Consider the following 21,627-nt stretch of genomic DNA (forward strand, 5'->3'; position numbering starts at 1 on the left):
TGCCACACAAATATTTAACTGAAGGGAGGTAAGAGTTCTGGAGTCACAGTGAAAGCTGTTCAGTTGTCGTGTGTTTAATAATAAAGCTGGTTTTATCCTTTCTCAAGTATGGAGACCAGAACTGCACGCAGTTCTCCAGGTACGGCCTCACCAGTATCCTGGACAGCTTCAGTAGAACCTCCCTGCTCTTAAACTCAATCCCTCTAGCAATGAAGGCCAATATTTCATTTGCCTTTTAATAACCCATTGCATCTGCAAACCGACCCTTTGCAATTCATGCACAAGCCCTTCCAATTTCCTCGACAGCATGCCACAGTTTCCACCATTTAAATAATGATCTGATCCTGTAATTTTCTTCTAACGTGGATGACCTCACATTTACCAACATTGAATCACATCTGCCGAACCTTTGATCTTTCCCTTAACCTTACATCTGAAGAAATACTCTGCACAATTTGCTTTTCCACTCAATTTAGTAATCATCAGGAAATTTTGTTACACTACACTCTGTCCCATCTTCCAAATCAATGTACAGGTGAATCCCTACTTACTATGGGGTTCCATTCCGGGACTTGCATCGTAAGGTGAAATTATCATAAGTTGGGTCTACCTGTAATGGTAGCGCCATTGCCTGTCCCTGCTGGGAGCCCGAGGTGGCACTGGATAACTAGGGGGCAGCGGTGTCACCTCACAGCTCGCATTGTGATTTGGAACGCATGCACAGACTGCTGTCGCTCTCTCTCCCTCTTCGATCTCTCTCTCCCTCCCCAGTGGTGGCAAAGCGTTTCAAACTGGCTTTGTGTCTATTAAAGTGCAATACAGGTAGATCCCGACTTACCTTTATTTAAAATGGATTCTGATCACCGTAACTTTGAAATATGATAAGCTGGAACAATATAAATCGGGGTCCATCTGTATATTGTGAAGAGTTGCGGGCCCAGCGCTGACCCCTGCAGCTCTCCACTCACCACTGATTACCAAGCAGAGAAACACCCATATTAATCACTCCTCTAACCATACCAACTCTTTACCTCCCACTTCATACATCCTAATCTTATATGGCATCCCAATAACGTTGTCCAGAAATCCAAGTATACAACATCGACATGTTCTCCTTTACCCACTGAGTTCATTGGAATAGACTCGATGAGCCAATGGGCTTACTTCTGCTCCTATATCTTCTGATCCTCAAAGAACATCCGGCAATTAGTCAAACAAAATCTGGGCTTCCTGAATCCACGCTGCATCTGCCTGATGAAACTATTTTTATCCCGATGTTTGGCTATTTCTTCACGAGTGAAGGCTTCAAGCATTTTCCTGCCTACAAACTTTCAGCTACTTCATTTTTTTTAAACAGTGGTATAACATGTGCTATCTTCCAATCTGCTGTGACCTGCCCAGAGTTCAGAGAATTCTGTAAATGATCACCAGCACCTCTAATATAATTTTTGCTATTTCTTTCAGTACCCTGAGATGCGTTCCTTCGTGACCACGGGAATTATCTACACCGAGGCCTACTAATTTGTTCACCTCCCATCACAATCATTAACATCTCTCTTGGCCACATTTTGCATGGTAAACACCATGAAGATCATCAACAAAGCCTCAGTCATTTCCCCATCACCCAAAATATATATTCCCTTATCCTCCAAGTGACCTACGTTTACTTTAGCCACCCTTCTCAGCTTTATATAATTAAAAGAAACATACTGTGGCAGTGCATGTATTTGTAGGAGCGAACCAGCTCCGCTTGTTACCTGCGGCCAGCAGAGCAGCCGCATCAAAGATGATGTCGTGGGCCATTCTTTTCCGGTACAGACCGGAAGTACATGCACGCACTTACGCCAATGTGACATGAGTTCCGGTATGCCGGGGCGGGCTCCGGAGGGCCTTAAAGGCTACAAAGTAAACTAGTTGTGCTTAATGAGCTCATGGCCTACTCTCTCAGTTGTTCTTGCTGTGCTCACGCACAACCTACTACAGTATGGATTGAGACGTTGTTTCCATTTTGTGCCCCCCAATTATCGTTAATAATCAGAAAACTTGAGATAATGTTGCTCCATTAAATGTTCCCGAGGTGAACATTAATGACTATGGTCTTAAAGCAGCACAGGTAGAAAGGGTTAATTCCATATTTTAAGGGAGAAATGAGTTTGAGATTGTTTGTGAATGGCTCTAACATCCTGTTTTGTTTGGTTATTGTTGTTTTGCAGAATCAACAACATAGCTAATCTGTGCGCTGAGCTGACGGCAAGCTGCACAGTGCTCAGTTCTGAATGGCTTGGTGTTCTTAAGGCCCTTTGTTGCTCATCCAATCATGTTTGGGGATTCAATGATCTTCTCTGCAGTGTGGACGTAAGCTCACAGTGTACTCATTTCTTGGCTAATTTTTTTTCACGAGCGGGAAATGACTCTGTCCAGCAGTCCGGGACAGCCAAATTGTGGAATAGAATTGCGCCACTGCAGACGGGGGCCTATGCCAACCCCTGGTTGAACAAATGCGTCATTCCCGCAATCTCCCTCCTCATCGCCCACCCCCATAAAACACTTCAATGCCTCTCTCTCCAATTCTATTTTGAAGCTTCTGTACAATTCAGCTTCAGCCAGTCTTCAGGGACAACTTCCCTTTTTAAAGCAGCCTTCATCCTGCCAACCCTTATATTCGCTCAATAATTTTGTTTTTATAAGATCATAAGGTGCAGGTGCAGACTCAGTCCACTGAGGCTACTCCGCCATTCCATCCTCAGCTGATCCGTTCTCCCACTCAACCCCACACCCAGCCTTTTCTATTTAAAAAAAAATGTTCTGCTGCACAAGCCCGTGCCGCCCAATTACACCCAATTAACCTATAACCCCAGTATGTTTTGAAGGGTGGGAAGAAACCGGAGCACTCAGAGGAAACCGTCGCAGACGTAGGGAGAACATACAAATTCCAAACAGGCAGCACGAGATTTGAATCCAGGTTGCTTGCTCTATTAATAGTGTTGCACTAACCACGACATTCTTCCCCCTTGATACCCTGTCTATTCAGATAGCTCTAAGAAGAACAACTTTGTCGTAGAGTTCAAAAACAGGTCTTTAGCCCACTGAGTCTGTGCTGACCTGCAAGCAGCCATTTACGCCATACCTTCACTAACTCCATTCCTTTCTCCCCACATTGGCCTCACAACCATCACTCCTCCAATTTGACCAATCACAGAGACATCTTTAGATAGTTGAGGATGGCCAATGAACCTACTGGTGTTCACATCTTTGGAAGATGCTGGGAAACTGGAGCACCCAGGGGAAACCCATGCAAGTCAGAGGAACCCCACAGATTACATTGGAGGCAGAATTGAATCTGGGTTACTGTGAGGCGGCAGTTCTATCAACTATGTTACTGTTCCACCCTATAATGTTGCATCCATGAGACCATCCAATTCGATCTTTCCTATGTCCTCTAGAATCATCACATCCTACTTTTAAGTTGGAGGTTCAAGACTTCATGCCATCCATTAATTATAACCTGACCCATGCTTTTAGGGGGAAGCTCAGTTACAGCGCTAGCCACCCGGGTTCAAATCAGGTGGTGTCTGCGTGGGTTTCCTCTGGGTATTCTGGTTTCCTCCTTCCCTTCAAAAACATACGGGGGTTGCAGGTGAATTGGGTAGCACGGGCACGTGGGCCAGAAGGGCCTGCTACCATGCTGCATGTCTAAATTTAAAAATGATTCAAATGTACTGCTCTTCTTGTAACTTGACAGGGTGCGTGAGTCACCTTCATTCAAAGGATGTGGTCTCCCATTTCAAAACAGAGTAAAATGACAAGATGCTACAGTACGGTAATAGTGTAAACAGAAATAAATGAAATGATGTACGGTAGTGGAAATGTATGGATTCGAAACTAACGGTGGGAAGAGACTTTGAATGGTTTTCCTTTGGTTAATAATCTATAGTTCATTGTACATTCAGAACTCTGATGGCAGAGGGGAAGAAACTTTTTATACCCTTGGGTCTTCAGGCTCTTGCACCTCCTTCCTTGATGGTAGAACAGTGAAGAGGGCATGGCCTTAAGGATAGAGGCTGATTTCTCGAGACACCATCTCATGTAGATGTCCCTAATTAAGTGAAGAATGATGCCCATGATGGAGCTGGCTGAATTCACAACTCTCTGAAATCTTTTCCACGTATAAGAACTTTCAACATTAAAGAAGCATCTGGTAGATACTTGAATTCCAATGGCATATAAGGCTCTGGACCAATGCTGGTATATGGGATCAGAATGACTAGGTACTTGATAGTCAGCAGAGATATTGTGGGCTGAAAAGCCTGTTTCTGCATTGCATGACTTCACGATAATGTTTGCAAATCCCTGACCACTGCTTATTTTAATTTGCTCAAAGGTTAGTGATCTATCATTCCACGACTCCTTGGCAACGTTCATTGCCATTCTTATCGCTCGTCAGTGTTTCTCACTGGAGGATGTGGTCCAACATGTGGCACTTCCCTCACTGCTTGCGGCTGGTAAGTGCGTTGAACGTTAGGCATGATCCACTTTGGGTAAAAACATTGTAGATCATAGTCGTATATTGTGGAAGATTGCCGTGTGCTGTTATGGAAAGAGATTTGGGAGTGCTTGTGTATGAAGGAAAAGGTTGGTCCTGGAAGCCAACAGGTAATCAAGACTGTAAATGGATTTTTGATCGCCAGTGCTGGAATGATTGAATTTAAGATCAGGTATGTTCTATCACAATTGTACAGGCTACTGTTGATGTTGGACTATGTGCATTTCTGGTCTCTTTACTTGAGGAACAATGTACTGACCCTTGAGGTGGTGCAGAGGAGGTTCATTGGATTAATTCAAGATAAGAGGGATTTAACCTTTATGGAGAGGTCAAGTTGCTAGGAACCATTCTTGATGGAATTCAGAAGAATGAGAAGGGATCTTATAGAAGCATATAAAATTATCGAAGAGATATGTAAGATGGAAGAAGGAAAGTTGTTTCCACAGGCAGGTGAGATGAAAACTAGAAACATAACTCAATATTCACAGGAATAAATTCAGGATTTTAGATTTATTATCAGAGTACATACATGACATCACATACTGCCCTGCGATTCTTTTTCCTGTGGGTGTGGCAGAATTCCCATTAATTGGCAGTGCAAAGAAAAAACTGTACACAGCGTATACATGTAAACAAATAAAGAACTGTAAACAGATAATGAATGTAAACAAACTGACTGTGCAATACAGAGTGAATAAAAAAGAAAATCAATAAAATCCACAAGTCCTTAAATGAGTCTCTGAGTTTGTTATTGAACAGTCGTTGATGGTGGAGGGGTAGCAGCTGTTCCTGAACCTGATGGTGCGAGTCTTGTGGCAATTGAACCTCTTTCCTGATGGCAGCAGAGAGAACAGAGCATGTGCTGGGTGGTGAGGGGTCTTTGACGATCGCTGCTGCTCTCTTACGGCAGCGTTCCCTGTAGATGCACTCAATAGTGGGGAGGGTTTTGCCTGTGATGTCCTGGGCAGTGACCACTACCTTTACGCTCAGGGGTAACCAGACCATGATGCAGCTGGTCAGCACACTTTCCACCACTCCTCTGTAGAAATTTTCCAGGGATTCAAGCAAACCTCCACAAACTCTTGAGGAAGTAGAGGCGCTGATGTGCTTTCTTCACCATGCCAAAGATAGGTTGGGTCCAGGATGGAGGATGAACTGCTTTTCCCAGAGAGTAGTTAATCTGTGGAATTCTCTGCCTAAGGAAGCAGTAATGGCTGCCTCATCAAATATATTTAAGACAAAGATGAATGGATTTTTGCATATTAGTTAAGGATTGTACAGAAAAGGCGGGTAAGTGGAACTGAGCCTACGACCAAATCAGCCATGATCTTATTGAATGGCGAACAGGCTCAACGGGTCAGGTAGCCAATTCTTACTCCTATATCTTAGGCTCTTACGCAATATCTTGCACTGAGAATTGTAAGTGATCGAGGGTTTTGATAATGGAGTCTTGAGTGCAACATAATTGAATTGGTCTCTCTTTATACCACCATTCTCACCTTCTTGCAAATGCAAGCAGGTTTTTTTTCCACTGAGATGAGGTGAGGCAAAAACTGGAGGATGTGGGTTAAGGATGAAAGGTGAAATATTTAAAGGGAACTTCTTAAATGTATTCAACACAGTAACAGACCCTTTTGGCCCATGAGCCCGGGCTGCCCAATTACAGTCATTTAACCTACAACTGGGGTACGTTTTGAAGGGTGGGAGGAAACAGGAGCACCCGGAGGAAACACGCGCAGACATGGGGAAGAAGTACAAACTCCTTACAGAGAGCACCGGATTCGGGGGGCGTGGCAAGATGGCGTAGGGAGCGGACGTGCATTCCCGGTCTCCCCCAGGCAGTTATATAAATACCCGTTTTAAGAATATTTCTTTTCTGTTAAAAGTCTTTGTTTTGTTTATCAATTGTTTTTAGTTTAAAATGGCAACAAAGATTAAGGAAAATAGAGTTCAAATACAGAACAAAACTACACTCTCCGACTTTGGAAGAAACTCGTCCTACTTGCCCAGACAGAACCACGGAGTCAAGGCTGGAATTTTCTTAAGAACGGAGCTCATTAATTGGACTGTCGGATAAGCTGGCCTTGGACACCCCTCTGAAAGATGGTGATAAATATTGATTTGAAATGTTTTATGAAGATAAATTGAAGTAATTGGCATTGGTTGCCCGTGAGTTTTAAAAATCCAGATAACATTAAAGTTTATTAGTTATTTTTTTTGGATGGAACATCGGAAGGATGAATTTATTATCTATAAATACAGAACAAAATTACATTCTTTGACTTTGGAAGAAATTTGACCTATTTGCCCAGACCGAGCTGGAGTTGGTGCTGGAATTTTCTCAAGAACAGAACTTATTAAAGTTGATTTCGGACTCCTTTTTGAAAGATGGCGATGAATGTTGATTTGAAATATTTGAAATATTTTCTGAAGATAAACATATATATGGAACTCCTTGACTTGCAATAAGGTTTATTAGTGATTTTTTTTTGGATGGAATATTGGAAGAGTGAATTTATTATCTGTGAGTATGCATACATTGCAAACAGATTTTAATAGTTTTGAAAAGGTTTTTTTTAAACTAAATAACAAGATCAGTTTAATATTGAGAAAATTGGAAAAAACGGAAACTTTATTATTAAATTTGGAAATTCAGTAGAAAGAAACTATGAACAAGGTTGATGATTTATAAAATTAAAGTCGAAGGAGCAATGTCCAAGAAGAGTTAAAAATTTTGAATAAGTTTTTCTTGAAAATAAACAATAATTTCAACTTAACATTGAGAAGATTGACAAAGTGGAAAATTTGGTATTAAATTGGGAAACACAGAAGAAAGAACTTATGAATAACATTGATGCTTTAGAAGATCAAGACCGAAGGAATTATGTTCAAGAAAATTTTAAAAGATTTGAAAAAAAACAAAAACTTTTTTTGAAAGTAAGCTACAAATTTAACTTGAGACTGAGAAGAATGGAAGATTCGGTGTTGAACTGGGATGTTCAGAGGTGTTTTAATTCAGTGGATGAAATTCAGGAAGTCTTGAAAAAAAAATAAAAAAAAAAGCTTTTATTGATTGTAAACAATGTTTAACTCAGTGTTGGGAGGGTGGAAAGGGTGCAAAATTTAATATCAAGTTTGGATTTTCAAAAAAAAAAGAGTTTATGAATAAGATTGGTTAAATTGATGGACCAGGGTTATATAAGAAATGATGATTTTTCGGTTTATACGTGTATTTTGTCTGCCTGGGGGTGGGGGAGGGGGTGGTACTTCTCTCCCGAAAGTCATAGGCCACTTGTGGTTTATACCACACCCATTTGGGTTTTTGGGAATTAACCACCACAAGGTGGTTTCCTAAGGGGTTAGGGGGGGGGGGGGTGAAAATTTGAAAATTATTTAGTATCTATTATGTAATATTATACTAAGTCAATTTGAAATGAATGTATGGAGATACTATAAATAAATTTCGAAAAAAAAAGAGAGCACCGGATTCGAATCCGGTCGCTGGCACTGTCACAGCGTGACACTAACTGTGGAAATTCTGCAGACACTGGGGTTGAATGCAGTACGCAAATGGTGCTGGAGAAATTTAGCAGATAACATGCAGTAAAGGGTAACAAAAGTTTCAGGCCAGAGCCCTTCATCAAGATACCTTGACCTACTGAGTTTCTCCACCATTTTAATAGAAATTTGAAACTATTTAAAGTGCTGACAATTAGTGGATATTGATGTTAGTTTGACACTGCAGGGAGATTTTGATGTCTTCCTGAGATGTGAAACTTGTAGGAGCATTTCTCCACCTTTTGGAGGTTGGTAGAAAATCGGCTGTTACTTTCTTGGTATTAAACTTCCTCTTTTGCTTCCAGTTGAAATATTCATAACCTGCCTCTGTGTCCTGCAGCATGTGGCGATCCAGATGCTGAACCAGGTGCCAGGATGACGTGCAGACTATTGCTGCATTTATTTCGAACGCCTCAAGTGAGTCCCTTCCCCCATGTGAATGGTAAGTTTTTAGCTGGCATCACTCTTCCTCTTTTCTGGCTTGGTTGTGAGAAAGTAGCTGCCAGGGGTTATATCTAAATCGTCTCCAGAAATGAATCACCTGTGCATGGCCCTGCACTTTCATGTAACTTCATCAGGTTTTACATTGATTAGAAAAGTTAAAAAAAAATTGTGACCTCTGCCTTTAGGAAGAATTGAAGAGGGAGTGGAAAATCGAAAGCAACAGGAATTTCCTTCTTGTGTGGCTGGTTTTGACTCTCGTATTCCAGTGAGAGGAAAGTAGGTGATTCCTTCTTGCTTGTTGGTCATTGATCATTGGGCTGATCGGTTGCAAGGCCAGGACACAATGCCCATCCCTCGTTACCCTGAGAATGTGGTGGTGAGCCGCCCACATGAGCCACTGGTGCTGGCGGAAAGGAAGTTTCAGGATTATGACCCAGTGATGAGGAAGGGTTCATTTCCAACTGAAGATGATGAGTGCATCAGCCTGGTGGACGAACTCCCCGGATGGAACAGCAACAGCAGTAGGAGAAAAAGGATGGTCATCATTTCAAGTTGGAACCTTTCATCGGGCCTTGCTGAGTTCCTCCTGCTGATTGGGTCATGCTCCAGAGCCCAGCATCTGCAGCCTCTCATGTGTCTGAAGATAAAGGGACACATGTGGGCTGATACCACTTTTATTGGCAATCATGTAAAGGATTCTTAAAAGTAGTTTGGCCTGATTTGAGCTCCCCTCTCTATTCTGGTGTAGGGTGAATCATCCACAGGGAATGATATGATTAAGACTTCATCCAATGAATGAAAGATTGATATGAAGGCAGGTTTTGCAAGTTTGTCTCATGACATAGCATGTGGCTGAAATTAAAATCTTGCAGCCTTGACAATATAAGTATTTCAGAATGAATGGTCATTCAATGAATCTTGTCCAAGTAATTTAATTTCACAGTTCTTCTTAGTAGCACACCAAAAATTGACTTAAAGTATGATATCCTCACAGTTTTGGAAATTTGGCCCCACAGCCGACCCTTGCAAAGGCGATCTCAGTGGCGGATGGGATGAAGTCATCCCCTAGCGCCACTTCTTGTGAAATCATTTTAAGGCTTCCTCTGAAGGCTAAATGTGGCCAAAGGTCATTGTAAAAGGTCTTCTGGTCATTGTTTCTGATGAGGGAAACTGGTAAGAATGTAGTACATATAGAGGATCCCTGGGAGATGTTGGAGAAGCCACCAAACTCCCCAGGACCTATTAGACATTGAATGCTCCAACTTTAAGCAATTACAACAACTAAAAGCATTTTATTCCCCACTGTACAGATTGATAAATCCCAAGCCCACTCTGGATGTTTAGCACCAAATGTGCTCCTGACCCGGCATGGGATCCTGGCTTTGAATCTACCTCAGTTTTTCCATTTAACAAAGGCTTGTATTTTAAGCCAGTGGTGTTTTTGCCAAATAACTCATCCTTCTATCAGGTCATCTCTTCTGTACACTGCCTAACCTTTCCCTTCTTTATTAATTTCATGGTCACTGAGGCATAAGTTTTCCTCTGCTATTTCTTCCTAGTTCTAGTTCCCATAGTTTCTTTTCCACAAATAGCCAATGCTGCATTGGTAACTCTATAGAGTTCTTGACATGACATCACTTGTGTCTAACATCACGGGAACCTGATGTCATCAGTGCCTGACATCATGGACACCTGATATTATTGACACCTAACAACATGTTACTTTATATCACGGACTCCTGACATCACAGGAACCTGACATCATCAGTGCATGACATCATGGACATCTGACATCATGGCACTTGACATCATGGTCATCTGACATCACAGGAACCGGATATCATCAGTGCCTGACATCATAGACATCTGACATCATGGTAACTTGTCATCATGGTCATCTGACATCACAGGAACCTGACATCATCAGTGCCTGACATCATGGACATCTGACATCATGACACTTGACATCATGATAACTTGGCATCATGGACATCTGACATCATGGTACTTGACATCATGGTAACTTGACATCATGGTCATCTGACATCACAGGCACCTGACATTGGGACACTTGGCAGTATCAGCATCTGACAGCATTGTGTTTGCTCCTACACACAAGTTCCTAAGACTATCTCCAAAATTATTTTTGTGATTTCCACTGTTGCTTCTCAATCAACGGGAAGAACGTTGATGCTAATTCATGGTCACCTTTAATCAGATTTACTTTCATGGAACACGGAAGGTGATCCTTCAGCCCTTTGAAAGAGCAATTGCATTGATGCCATTCTCTTGCACAACATGAGAATGGCTCCATCTATATCTCCCACTATTTGGAAAGCTAGCCAAGAGACTGAAGAACCCATCGCACCTCAGGCACCCTCTCTTCCACCTGACATTATGGGCATTCATTGGGGAGAAGACTTAGGAAAGTGAATTTGCAAACAGTGGGTTTAAAGGCAGTTTCTTCCCCACAGACATCAGGCTCCTTAATGAACCCCACAACACTGCTCTCTTACAAAGTGATGGTTTTTACAATGGAACTTCATACTCCATAATTGTGCTATTGTTCTTCTACTGTTGGAGGCATTCACTTCATTTAACATTTACTTAACATTGATCTGTTAGTCTGCTCACCAAAGAACCTTTCTCACTGTAGCAGGTAACGTGACAAATGAATTTAAACCTAAAACCTTCAAGTACTTATCCAATTCACCCACTCTTTTTGTCCAGACTACGCAACTCTGACAGCAGCATCTCCTGACTTTTCCTGGAAAAGAAAATCAAAATTGTTTTGGGGGTTTCATCCTGGTTTTTGAAATGGGGGGGGTTTATCATCTTGTGGCTCCATCGATTAAGCTGACTTTTAAAAGACTGAGGATCCCCGAGTCTTTTCTCTTGCACTAACTGCCACTGTGAAAATTTATTTATCTATCCTTTTATATTTATGATCTTTAGGAACTGCTCACACTAACCATCCGAGGCTCTCATTTGCACCAAACAACATCTATTTATTTATTTGTTTATATATAATACTTGTCCTGCATATGTATTATTTGTCTGCATGTGTGTTATGTCTGGATATGTGAGCCTGCATGTTTTTGCACCAAGGACGAGAGAACGCTGTTTCGACGGGTTGTATAAATTTTGATTTTATTTTTTTTATTTAAAATTTTTAAAATTTAGACATGCAGCATGGTAACAGACCATTTCTGCTCAATTTACACCCAATTATCCTACATTCCCAGTACGTTTTGAATGGGGGGAGGAAACCGGAGCCCCCGGAGAAAACCCACACAGACACGGGGAGAAGGTACAAACTCCTTACAGACAGCGCGGGATTTGAACCCCTGTAAAGGTGTTGCATTAACCACTACATCAACTATACTGCCCTTGACATTTTTATATTTGTAATGATACTGCACAGTAACAGGCCCTTCTGGCCCACAATCCCATGCCACCCAAATACACTAATTAACCTACAATCCCTGTAAATTTTTGAAGGGTGGGAGGGAAACAGAGCACCCGGAGGAAATCCATGCAGACACGGGGAGAAGGTACAAACTCCTTACAGACGGTGTCGGATTTGAACCTACGTCACTGGCGCTGTAATAGCGTTGTGCTAACTGTGTTGCCCTCTACACTAATCAACTTATTACCTCTTGTTCTGTCTTGGCATGTGGTAATTTTTTATGCTTTTGGAGTATCTTATGAACCTGTTTGGCTGCAGCAAGTAAGAATTTTGACACATCTGTACATTGCACTTGTGTAAATGACAATTAACTCTCATTACGTCTCACATTGGCGATTCAAGTAATGGAATTTTGCCTTTACAGAAATTACAAATTACTGCCCAATAATTAGAGATACAAAATGAAGTTTGTTCTCACGGAATTTATGAAAAACTGTGAATAAATAAAGGACAATATTTCCTGCTGCATGTCGAGATGCCACAGCTTTGCACATCATAAAATAGCGTCGCAGACTGTTTTCTGGGAATGCAACCACTCCCCCCCCACCACCCCGCACCCTCCCCCCCCACCCCCAACAACAGGGGGAGGTCACCTGTGTATTGAGATTTTAATGTTATGCTCATATAACTTCAACTCTGTGAATAAAGTTGTGTGTTCTGCAGGTAAATCTGCTCCTGGAATCCGCTCGTCCTGTGACCGGCACCTCTTGGCTGCAGCGCACAACAGTATAGAAGTGGGGGCTGTGTTTGCCGTTCTGAAAGCCATTCTCATGTTGGGTGAGACTTTTTCACCTTGTCAGTTTGAAGAAGTTTGGAAATAGTGCAAGAAGTTCCAGTCATTTAAAGCTAATTTCCTTGCTTGATGTAACTGGGTGGCATGACGATGCAGCCATGCAGTTTTAGTATCCGGGATCAACACTGACACCTCCAAAGTTTGCACATTTCCCAGATTTCCTTCCACATCTCTAAAATGTGTGGGTCTCTCGGGTTATTGGCTGCTGTTTATTGTATCCTGGTGTGCGTGTAGGTCTTAAAATCTTAGGATTGCTAGGAATGTGAGGAGAATAATCTGGGATGGCTGTGGGATTAGTGTTAAAATGGATGCTTGATGATCAATGGGAATCTGATTGGTTGAAGAGGGTGATTCCATGATGTATCTCTCCTTGACCCTAGTGAATAAGTGTGGAACTGAGCCAGAAAATACAGGTGCTAAGCCTAGTTTTCATTCTCCATCAAGTGGGTCTATTCTTGTTTTAAGTTATTATCCACACCGTGCTGGAATGTGGCATGTATGAGTCATGTAATCAATGAATATGATGTAGAGTGGTTGCTCCTCAGGTTCTGGCTATATTTCTCTCCTGAGACGGATGAGGGAGGGTTGATTGAGGGTTGTTCTAGTCAATCTTGTACTGGCCTTGGCCAAGAGGGCCATCCGTGCATCCAGGTAGCGGGCAGTAGAGGGTTCAGCTCAGGCTGATTGCCTGCCCCTCTTGTGAGGACATCTATGTGCCCGTGTAGACCTGGAGAAGGAGCGTTCAATGCTCACGGGGCAGTTTGGAGGGTCTCCGGGAACAGTTGACTCTCCAAGGGTTTGACGGTATTGTCAAAGTTAATCATATTTCAATTTGTAACTTAAGTTTTGTATGAATAGTCTGAATTGTAGACTAATTTAGTACTTGTAACTTTTGGACAATGAGCAATAAAGGGACAGTATGGATTTACTACCAAAAAGGCAACAAAAAAAAATAGATCTAGAGTTTCACTCACAATGTACCATTTTACCAACACTCACTAACACCCTACCTGGGCTTGTTCATGTGAAATCCCCTGATAACTAATTGGTTCTAAGGGACCTACCAGTTAAAATGCCTAAAGATATCTTGTGATCTTCAGCGCACATTATTGTCTTGTGCTCATTTCCAGGGGACACTGAACTCGGCAGTAATAATGTTAATTCTTCCACCACTGATGACTTCAGTGTGACCAGTCTTCTGGCGCCTATCGGTATCCATGATGACATCACTGACGATGAGATACTGAGCTCCACGAAGAGCTCCAAGTTAATCAGGTGCACGGTTTCCATAGAAACAGCCAACCTGAGTGAGTACGCCAGGTTTGTGCTCAGGACCATCTGTCAACAGGTAAGACTAGAGAGAGGTTTGTTGTGCAGGTCATGTTGGAAATAGCATCTTTGGAAGGAGAAAACGGGGGTCTATCTTTCTGGTCGATTACTTTTCATTGGAACTGAGTAAAAGGAAAGATGCAATGAACATGGGTAGGACAGGAGGGAACAAAAAGAACAAGAAGGAGATGGAAAATGGGAGAGAAGAAATGATGTGTAAAAGGGAGAAGAGTTTGCAGACACCACGATTGAAGTAAAAACATAATGCTAGAGAAACACAGCAGGTCAAACAGTGTCCTTTATACAGTAAAACCCCTGCTGAGTTTCTCCAGCATTGTGTTTTTAATGGGAACAGTGGAACCAGATAAAGGTTGGAGTTACCTAAATTTGGAAAATGTTATATTCATACCATTGGATTAAAGGCTGTTCAGAGGAATATATTGGTCCTTAAGTTTATATTTGCCATCCCCCAACAATGGATGAGGTTGAGGACAAACATATCTGTGTGGGAATGGTAAGAAAGAGCATAATTAGCACAGAGGGTAGCTTGATCCTATTGCAGCTGTCTGCATGGGTTTTCCCCAGGTGCTCTGTTTTCTCCCACCCTCCGAAGCGTACAGGGTTTGTAAGTTAATTTGGCTGTAATTGGGCAGCCAATGACCGGAATCATAGCTTCTACTATGCTGTGAATAAAATTTTAAGTGGTTGACAACGGAGAGTTCTAGATTGGACAGGGTACAGATGCTCTGCAAAATGGTCGCTGCAGTGGGCATCACTCCGACCACACCCAATGCAATAGATTAGGTTGGAGGTGGGCTGCGGGGTTGGAGCACCAAACAGCATTTTGCTGCTTTATGCTGTCGCAGGCTAGAAACAGATGTTGACCATTCATTGCCATTGGATTATAACCAATTATCACCTCAACTAGCGAGAGCAGAGTTTCTCCAGTCATGGTTAAGTGCAGTCGCAGTAAAATACCATACCAGATGTGTGCTGGTTTTTTGGAACATATCCACTCCATGGTACGCCAACATGCAAAGTTAACTCTTCTCAGAAATGTTAAGCGAGGCCAGTGTATTTATATTCGAATCTTTGGTATTTTCATAGAGTTATTACTCAGGGCAATAAAATATTCCTCTGGATCCTTCAGGAAACTTTCTTAAACAGGTCAAAAGGCTCTTCATGCGAAACCCAAACTCATAATGTGCAACCCTTCTAAATACCTCCCAAATAGGATATCTGGTGCACTCTCCCTACACACTGCCCCAGAGTTTGGACACAGTTTAACGTGGTTCCACAGACTCCACTGCTGGCCTGTGCTTAAGCAGTCTGGAGACTGAGTTCGTTTATATTCCCATTCCTGTCTTCCCACAGGCTCCAGATTCTAGTATCTTTTCCACCAAGACCTTGGAAATATTTCCTGGTTCATTTGTGGAAAATCCTTGCAAAGATAAACAGTCCCTAAATTAAAATAAAATGTTTTGAATTCCTTTTCCCCCATAAGGATGTCATTTAGATTCAAATTCTTGTTGACAATTGGTCATATAAATGACAGGGCTTAACTTTATGAGTATATGTTTTTTACCTTTTTCCTTTAAGTAACTTTTCTGTTGGGCAATGAACCCCCCACTTCTCATTTATTCAATACATAAAAGCATCAAAGCAGGGGTCGGCAACACAGCCACTCGAGACTGCTCTGCCATCCAGTCACATCAAGGCTGGAGTCCACTTCCCTGTCATTTTCTCATCTTCTTTGTTTCACCTGCTTATCCAAAACTCTGTCCATCCTGGCCAGTGGAATCCTCAGGGATTGATGTCCCTGGCCCACTGAGATTAGGAGTCACAAAGATGTTAAAGAGCTCTTACATTGGAGTGAAGCCCTCAAGTATTAGATCCTCCAATCACCATTTATCTTGTCAATTTTATTTTGCAGTATCTTATATATCTCACAGTAAAATCTCTACTTATTCTTTGAAATGTTAGATTATCTGTGCTCTCTCTGCTCAGAGAAGATCCCAGGAATCAGACCACACAACACAGTGTAATCCTACTCCTCAACAATCTAATTTTTCACCACCTAAGACCTATAACCCTCTATTTTTCTTACATCAATGTACCCATCAAAGAGTCTTTTGAATGTCTCTGTAGAAGCACCTTCCACCAGCACCCCTGGCAATGCATTTCAGAAAGTTCTGCAGGAAAGTTTCATTCCATAACCCTTTCAATAAAAGCCAGAATTTTATTTGCCTAATTAATCACTTGCTAGTCCTACATGTTACCTCCCTGATGTCTCTGCACCAATGTTTATTATCTTACCATTCCAAATAATTTTAATTTTCTTTTCTCTCAAAATAAATAAGCCTCATTTGGGTTCCCTACACCATTTTCTTGCTCAGTTTTGTTACCATTTATTGCCAACGAAGAATTGCTGGAGGAACTCCATATAACAGTTTATGGCATGGAAACAGGCCATCTCGGCCCTTCAAGTCCATGCCGGTAACTCAGCAGGCCTGGCAGCATAGTTAGAATGGTCAGTCAAGGTTTCGGGCCTGAACCCCTTATCAAAAATGACTGATCATTTCTATCGCTGGATGCTTTCTTACCTGCTGGGTTCTTCCAGTAATTATTGGTCAGCTTTAGATTCCAGAATCTTCAGATTCTCTACAAACTCTTGACATCGCTGCCTTTGACAAAAATTAATGATCAAGTTCACCTAAAAACCAGTCAGAATTTATTGACGTGAATGTGTCACAGAATTCGTTGTCTTGGCAGAATTACAGGAGCAAAAATTGTTTGAAATTACATTTTTAATAAAGAAAATAAATTAGTGCAAGAGAAAAAAAAATGAGGTAGTGTCTGTGGTTCATTTTCCATACAGAAATCTGATGGCTGAGAGGAAAAAGCTGTTTGATGTTTGTCTTCAGACTTTTGTGCATCCTTCCTCTTGTAGATATCCTAAATGGACTGAAGACTAATGCCCATGATGGCCGTGGCTGAGTTCACAACCCTCTGCAGTCTTTTCCTGACTTGTGCATTGACACCTCCATACTAGACAGTGATGCAACCAGTCCGAATGCTCTCCATGGTACACTTGTGGAAATTTGCAAGAGTCTTTGGTGACATAGCAAAACCCCTCATGAAGTAAAGCAGCTGGTGAGACTTCTTCATGAAGGCCCCAAGAGAGATTTCCAGAAGATTTTAAAATCTTATTTCAGGCTTCCTTTTTACTTTCTCCTCCCCTATATGCACCCCATGCTTACTCTCGCCTATAAATTTTGCTTATCCAAGTTTTTTCCCAGTTCTGATGAAAGATTATCAACCAAAACCATTACCATTATATACGGATCCTTTTAAGTGCTGCCAATATTTTAGTATGTTGCTTTTGCAGACAGAAAGTGAGAAATTAAAATCCAATTTTCTATCCATAGCTATTGAATTAAAGTGTTTAATGTCATTATGCCAAATAATAAATATTTGAATAATATTGAATTATATTTTTTTATTCTGTAGGGAATAACCGTTTAGTGACCTCATTAGATTTCAATTGTTTTTATAGAAATTCAACCCAATATAAGCTGTAATAATTTTCTGCTGGCACTTGATCCATTTTTGGATCTGGTGCCCAGATAAACCAAAATTTGTAAAATAATAATGGTGAAATTATCAGACAAAGGCCAACACAACTGTTTCCCTTGGAGTGTAAGAAAGTGATTTATGGAACGATCCCGAGACAAAACAAAACTGGAAACTCGGGCCAAAATGTGAAAGCACAAGTTCACGTGTATTGTCGCATGTGCCAAGGTGCATATATAGAGGTTGTTTTACAATCAGATCAGTGGATATCTCAATCATCGTGTAGAAAGCAGGAAATAGTGAAAAACTGTAGCGTTATAGAGAGTTGGTATGAGGTTAAGGTGACATAATTTTGGAGAACATTCATGAGTTAGATGACGATGGGAAAGAATCTATCCTTGAATCTGATGGTGCGAGATCTTGCACTCATGAATTTCCTTCCTGTCAGGAGCAGGGAAAATAGATGGGATGAGCCGTTGACTATGTAACTGCCTTTCCAAGGCAGATGGAGTCAATATAGGTGAGTGGGGTATGTGCAATGGCCTAAGCCATGCTCACAATCTTCTGAAATTTTTTGCAGGGTTGGGCTCAGCAGTTCCCATACCCATGCGTCGATGCTCTCTGTTTGGATGCTTTCATTGGAGCGCCTGTAGAAGTTATTAAGTACTGTTGCTGAATGGAAAGATGAAATGTTTGCTGCTCTACATAAATGCTTCTCAGGATTTTGGTATTAGGTTCTAGAGCAGAGGTGGACTTTGTTGTAGTGGTGGTGTTCTGGGAATGGGTGTGGAGCCTCTGTGATAGATGGAAACAAGATGAAAATGGTTATTGCCAGTATAACGGGGACAGTAATAGAGGACAGCCATGGAATAGGATCCAGGAGTGTCTGTGAAATAGGATCCAGGAGTGTCTTTGAACTAGATGCATCAGGTTAATCTCGTCTTAGTGCAACAATTTAAAGATGTGACACTGACCTCATGATTGGAGGCAATGAAACAGGGTGACTGAAATGTAGTTGTGGAATGAAGTGAATAAAATAATATTTTTTCATAAACAGTTCCTTTTTGGGTTAAAGACAGAATGAATTAGGTACGTTGATAGAAAGCTATACTTTTTAAAGTGTAAAATATATTGACTAATGATTGATGGGACTTAAATGGCTCAAACATTGACTGTTGCCTGATGTGATCAAATCTGAAGCAATTAGTTTACGATTAGGAAAAATTAAACAAGTCTGTGAAAATCTGTAGAAGTTTGCTTTTTTCCACTGCTCCCTCTTGAAGCCGTGTACGTGCATCATGGTCTGTCCTCTGTTTTTAGAGTTTATCCTCAAAACATAGTTTTTCCTTCTGTGGAGTGTGTGGGAAGAAGATCAGGGATGTCCGTCTGTGCGTGAGATGAGTGGTGAAAATTTAAATTTTCAGTGCAGAACTAAAAACATTTGAACGTATGTAGCAAAACCTGCAAGGCTGGTCTTTTTATTGATGGGGTTGAGTGGTGGAATTTACCGGGGACAACTTCTGGTCCATTCTTTCCAGAAGGTCTTTATCCACTGAGAGGAGATGATTGCTGTTGACCATACTCGTCATGGTGTACGGTCGAGCTACTTCCTCAGTTCTCATGGCTCTATACCTCAGGCTGCAACCGTGTCTGCCTGTCCCGCATCGGACTTGTCAGCCACAAACGAGCCTGCAGCTGACGTGGACATTTACCCCCTCCATAAGTCTTCGTCCGCGAAGCCAAGCCAGAGATACCTCAGGCTCAGTCCTGGCTTCTGGAGCTGTCTGTATGGTGATTCAGCCCTGTGGTTTTCCTCTGGGGCTCTGGATTCCTTCGGGAGCTTTGGCTTCCTCCTCCATCTCAGAGATGTATGGGTTGGTAGGGTAAGACGACATGGCTAGTGCAATGCCGTTACAGCGCCAGCAATCAGGACCGGGGTTTGAATCCCGTGCTGTCTGTAAGGAGTTTGTACGTTCTCCCATGTCTATGTGGGATTTCCCCTGGGGCTCGAGTTTCCTCCCACCATTCAGAATGTACTGGGGGGGGGGGGGGGTTGTAGGTCAATTGGGTGTAATTGGGCAGGACGGCCTCGTGGGCCAAAAGGGCCTGATACTGTGTTGTCCTGAGTGTATAGATGTGGCAGGACCTAAGGGAATGTGGAGAGAATAGGTTACAGGGAAAAATTAACATGTGACTGGGATTGCACTATAAGCTGCCATTGAGCAGAATGACCTTCTGCACTGTGTAATGAAATGTCAACACACAATAATGGAACAATTAATCTCTTTGACCAGAGTAACCATTATTAAGTAAATTTATTGGTGAGGCAATATGGCACCATGGCTTCTCAGGACAAGTAAACATGCAAATCTTTTTAGCCAAAATGCTTTGTTTTCTGATACAATGGCAAAGTATATTCTCTTGCAATGGATTTTTAAAAAAAATGATCAGTTTTTTGCTTTCCATCTGACAGGAATGGGTAGGAGAACATTGCTTAAAGGAGCCAGAGAGACTGTGCACGGATAAGGACCTAATACTAGACCCAGTTCTGTCCAACAAACAAGCGCGGCAGCTTCTGCAGCTCATCTGTTACCCACACGGCCTGAAGGACTGTGTGGGAGGAGACAATCCTCAACGACAACACATCAAGCACATACTCCAGGTATTAGGAGCAAAGACAGACAACATGGCCTGTTTCCGCTCCGTAAATGGTTATATGGTTATATGATCTGAATTGCACCAAAAGGCTTTAATCCAGCCATTCTCAACTTTTTATTTTGGCTATGACCCCTTTTGGACTTCACTTAAAGCTTATGGGTCCCTTTCCCTGGGAAGCAGTCAAGTTTAGTGGGTTTCTTCTGCACTTCTCTCCTACCTGACTACATTTAAAAAAAATTATGATTTCCATCCCCCTTTAAATGTGCTGCGGCCCCTGTTGAAAATGTAAAGCGACAATGCTGGAGAAACTCAACCAACCAAACAATGTGCTTCATATAATCAATGACAAAGGTACAGCGTTTGAGCCTGAACCAGCCCCATTACCTGTGTTGGGAATGGCTGGTTTTGATCATTGTTTATGTGGTTCAGCTAAATGTTCAAAGGTATGGTTTGTTTGTCATTTGTAGTTTTTGTTTCAACTGTGTTAAGACAACGTCGTCATTGGAGTGTGAAGAACTCGCTGCAGTAAGACCTTAATACCATAAGGTACAGCAGCAGAAGTGAGCCATTCAGCCCATTGAGACCTGCTCTGACGCTCCATCATGAATTGATCCATTCGGCCACTCTGCCGCATTCCCCTGCCGACTACCCATAATCTCCCCAGTAGATATGATTTGACTGTTGAACTCGATTTGAACATGCACGAGGTGGGACATGGTGAAGGCTGAAGGTCAGAGAGCTCTCAGAGGATGGTGGGCACATGGAATGAGCTGCCCCGCAAAGCGGTGGAGGTGGTAGAGTTGCCTTCCTTGAAGAGATCATTGGATAACCACATCGATGGGAGGGGATTGGAAGGGCATGGGCCAAATGCAGACAAGTGGGACTCAAGCAGGAGGGCAGGGTGCTGAGCACAGACAAGCCAGACCTTTGGGCCTATTTCCTTGCTTAACGACAGAGACAGAGTCCATTGACATTGTTAAGACACTCTTTTTGCAGGGTTGAGGCCTTGTGAAATTGTTCCGTTTGAAACCATTTGAGAAGAGTGAATAGCACCACGCTGTTACGGTGCCAGCGACCCGTGTTCGAAACCGGTGCCATCTGTAAGGAGCTTGCACATTTTCCCTGCGATTGCGCGAGTTTCCTCTGGGTACTCCAGTTTCCTCCCATCCAACAAACCATAAGGGGGTTGTAAGCCATTTGGCGTATTTGGGCAGCATGGGCTCATGGGAAGGAAGGGCCTGTTACTGTGCTGTATGTATG

The 21,627-nt window shown here is 42.1% G+C and overlaps 1 protein-coding gene across 4 annotated transcripts in view; it reads left to right on the forward strand.

Annotated features, from left to right (window-relative positions):
• The window catches only part of LOC138742700 (mediator of RNA polymerase II transcription subunit 12-like protein), a 404,210-nt gene that overhangs the window by 284,892 nt on the left and 97,691 nt on the right, over positions 1 to 21,627 (forward strand). For all 4 annotated transcript variants that reach the window (XM_069897449.1, XM_069897451.1, XM_069897452.1 and 1 more), the window contains 6 exons: positions 2,214 to 2,355; positions 4,382 to 4,502; positions 8,442 to 8,543; positions 12,678 to 12,791; positions 13,938 to 14,155; positions 20,183 to 20,371. In XM_069897449.1, coding sequence (XP_069753550.1) covers positions 2,214 to 2,355; positions 4,382 to 4,502; positions 8,442 to 8,543; positions 12,678 to 12,791; positions 13,938 to 14,155; positions 20,183 to 20,371 — 886 coding nt within the window. The remainder of the gene's footprint in view (positions 1 to 2,213; positions 2,356 to 4,381; positions 4,503 to 8,441; positions 8,544 to 12,677; positions 12,792 to 13,937; positions 14,156 to 20,182; positions 20,372 to 21,627) is intronic.

This window comes from Narcine bancroftii, chromosome 9 (assembly GCF_036971445.1).
Source record: "Narcine bancroftii isolate sNarBan1 chromosome 9, sNarBan1.hap1, whole genome shotgun sequence".
Lineage (NCBI taxonomy): Eukaryota > Metazoa > Chordata > Chondrichthyes > Torpediniformes > Narcinidae > Narcine > Narcine bancroftii.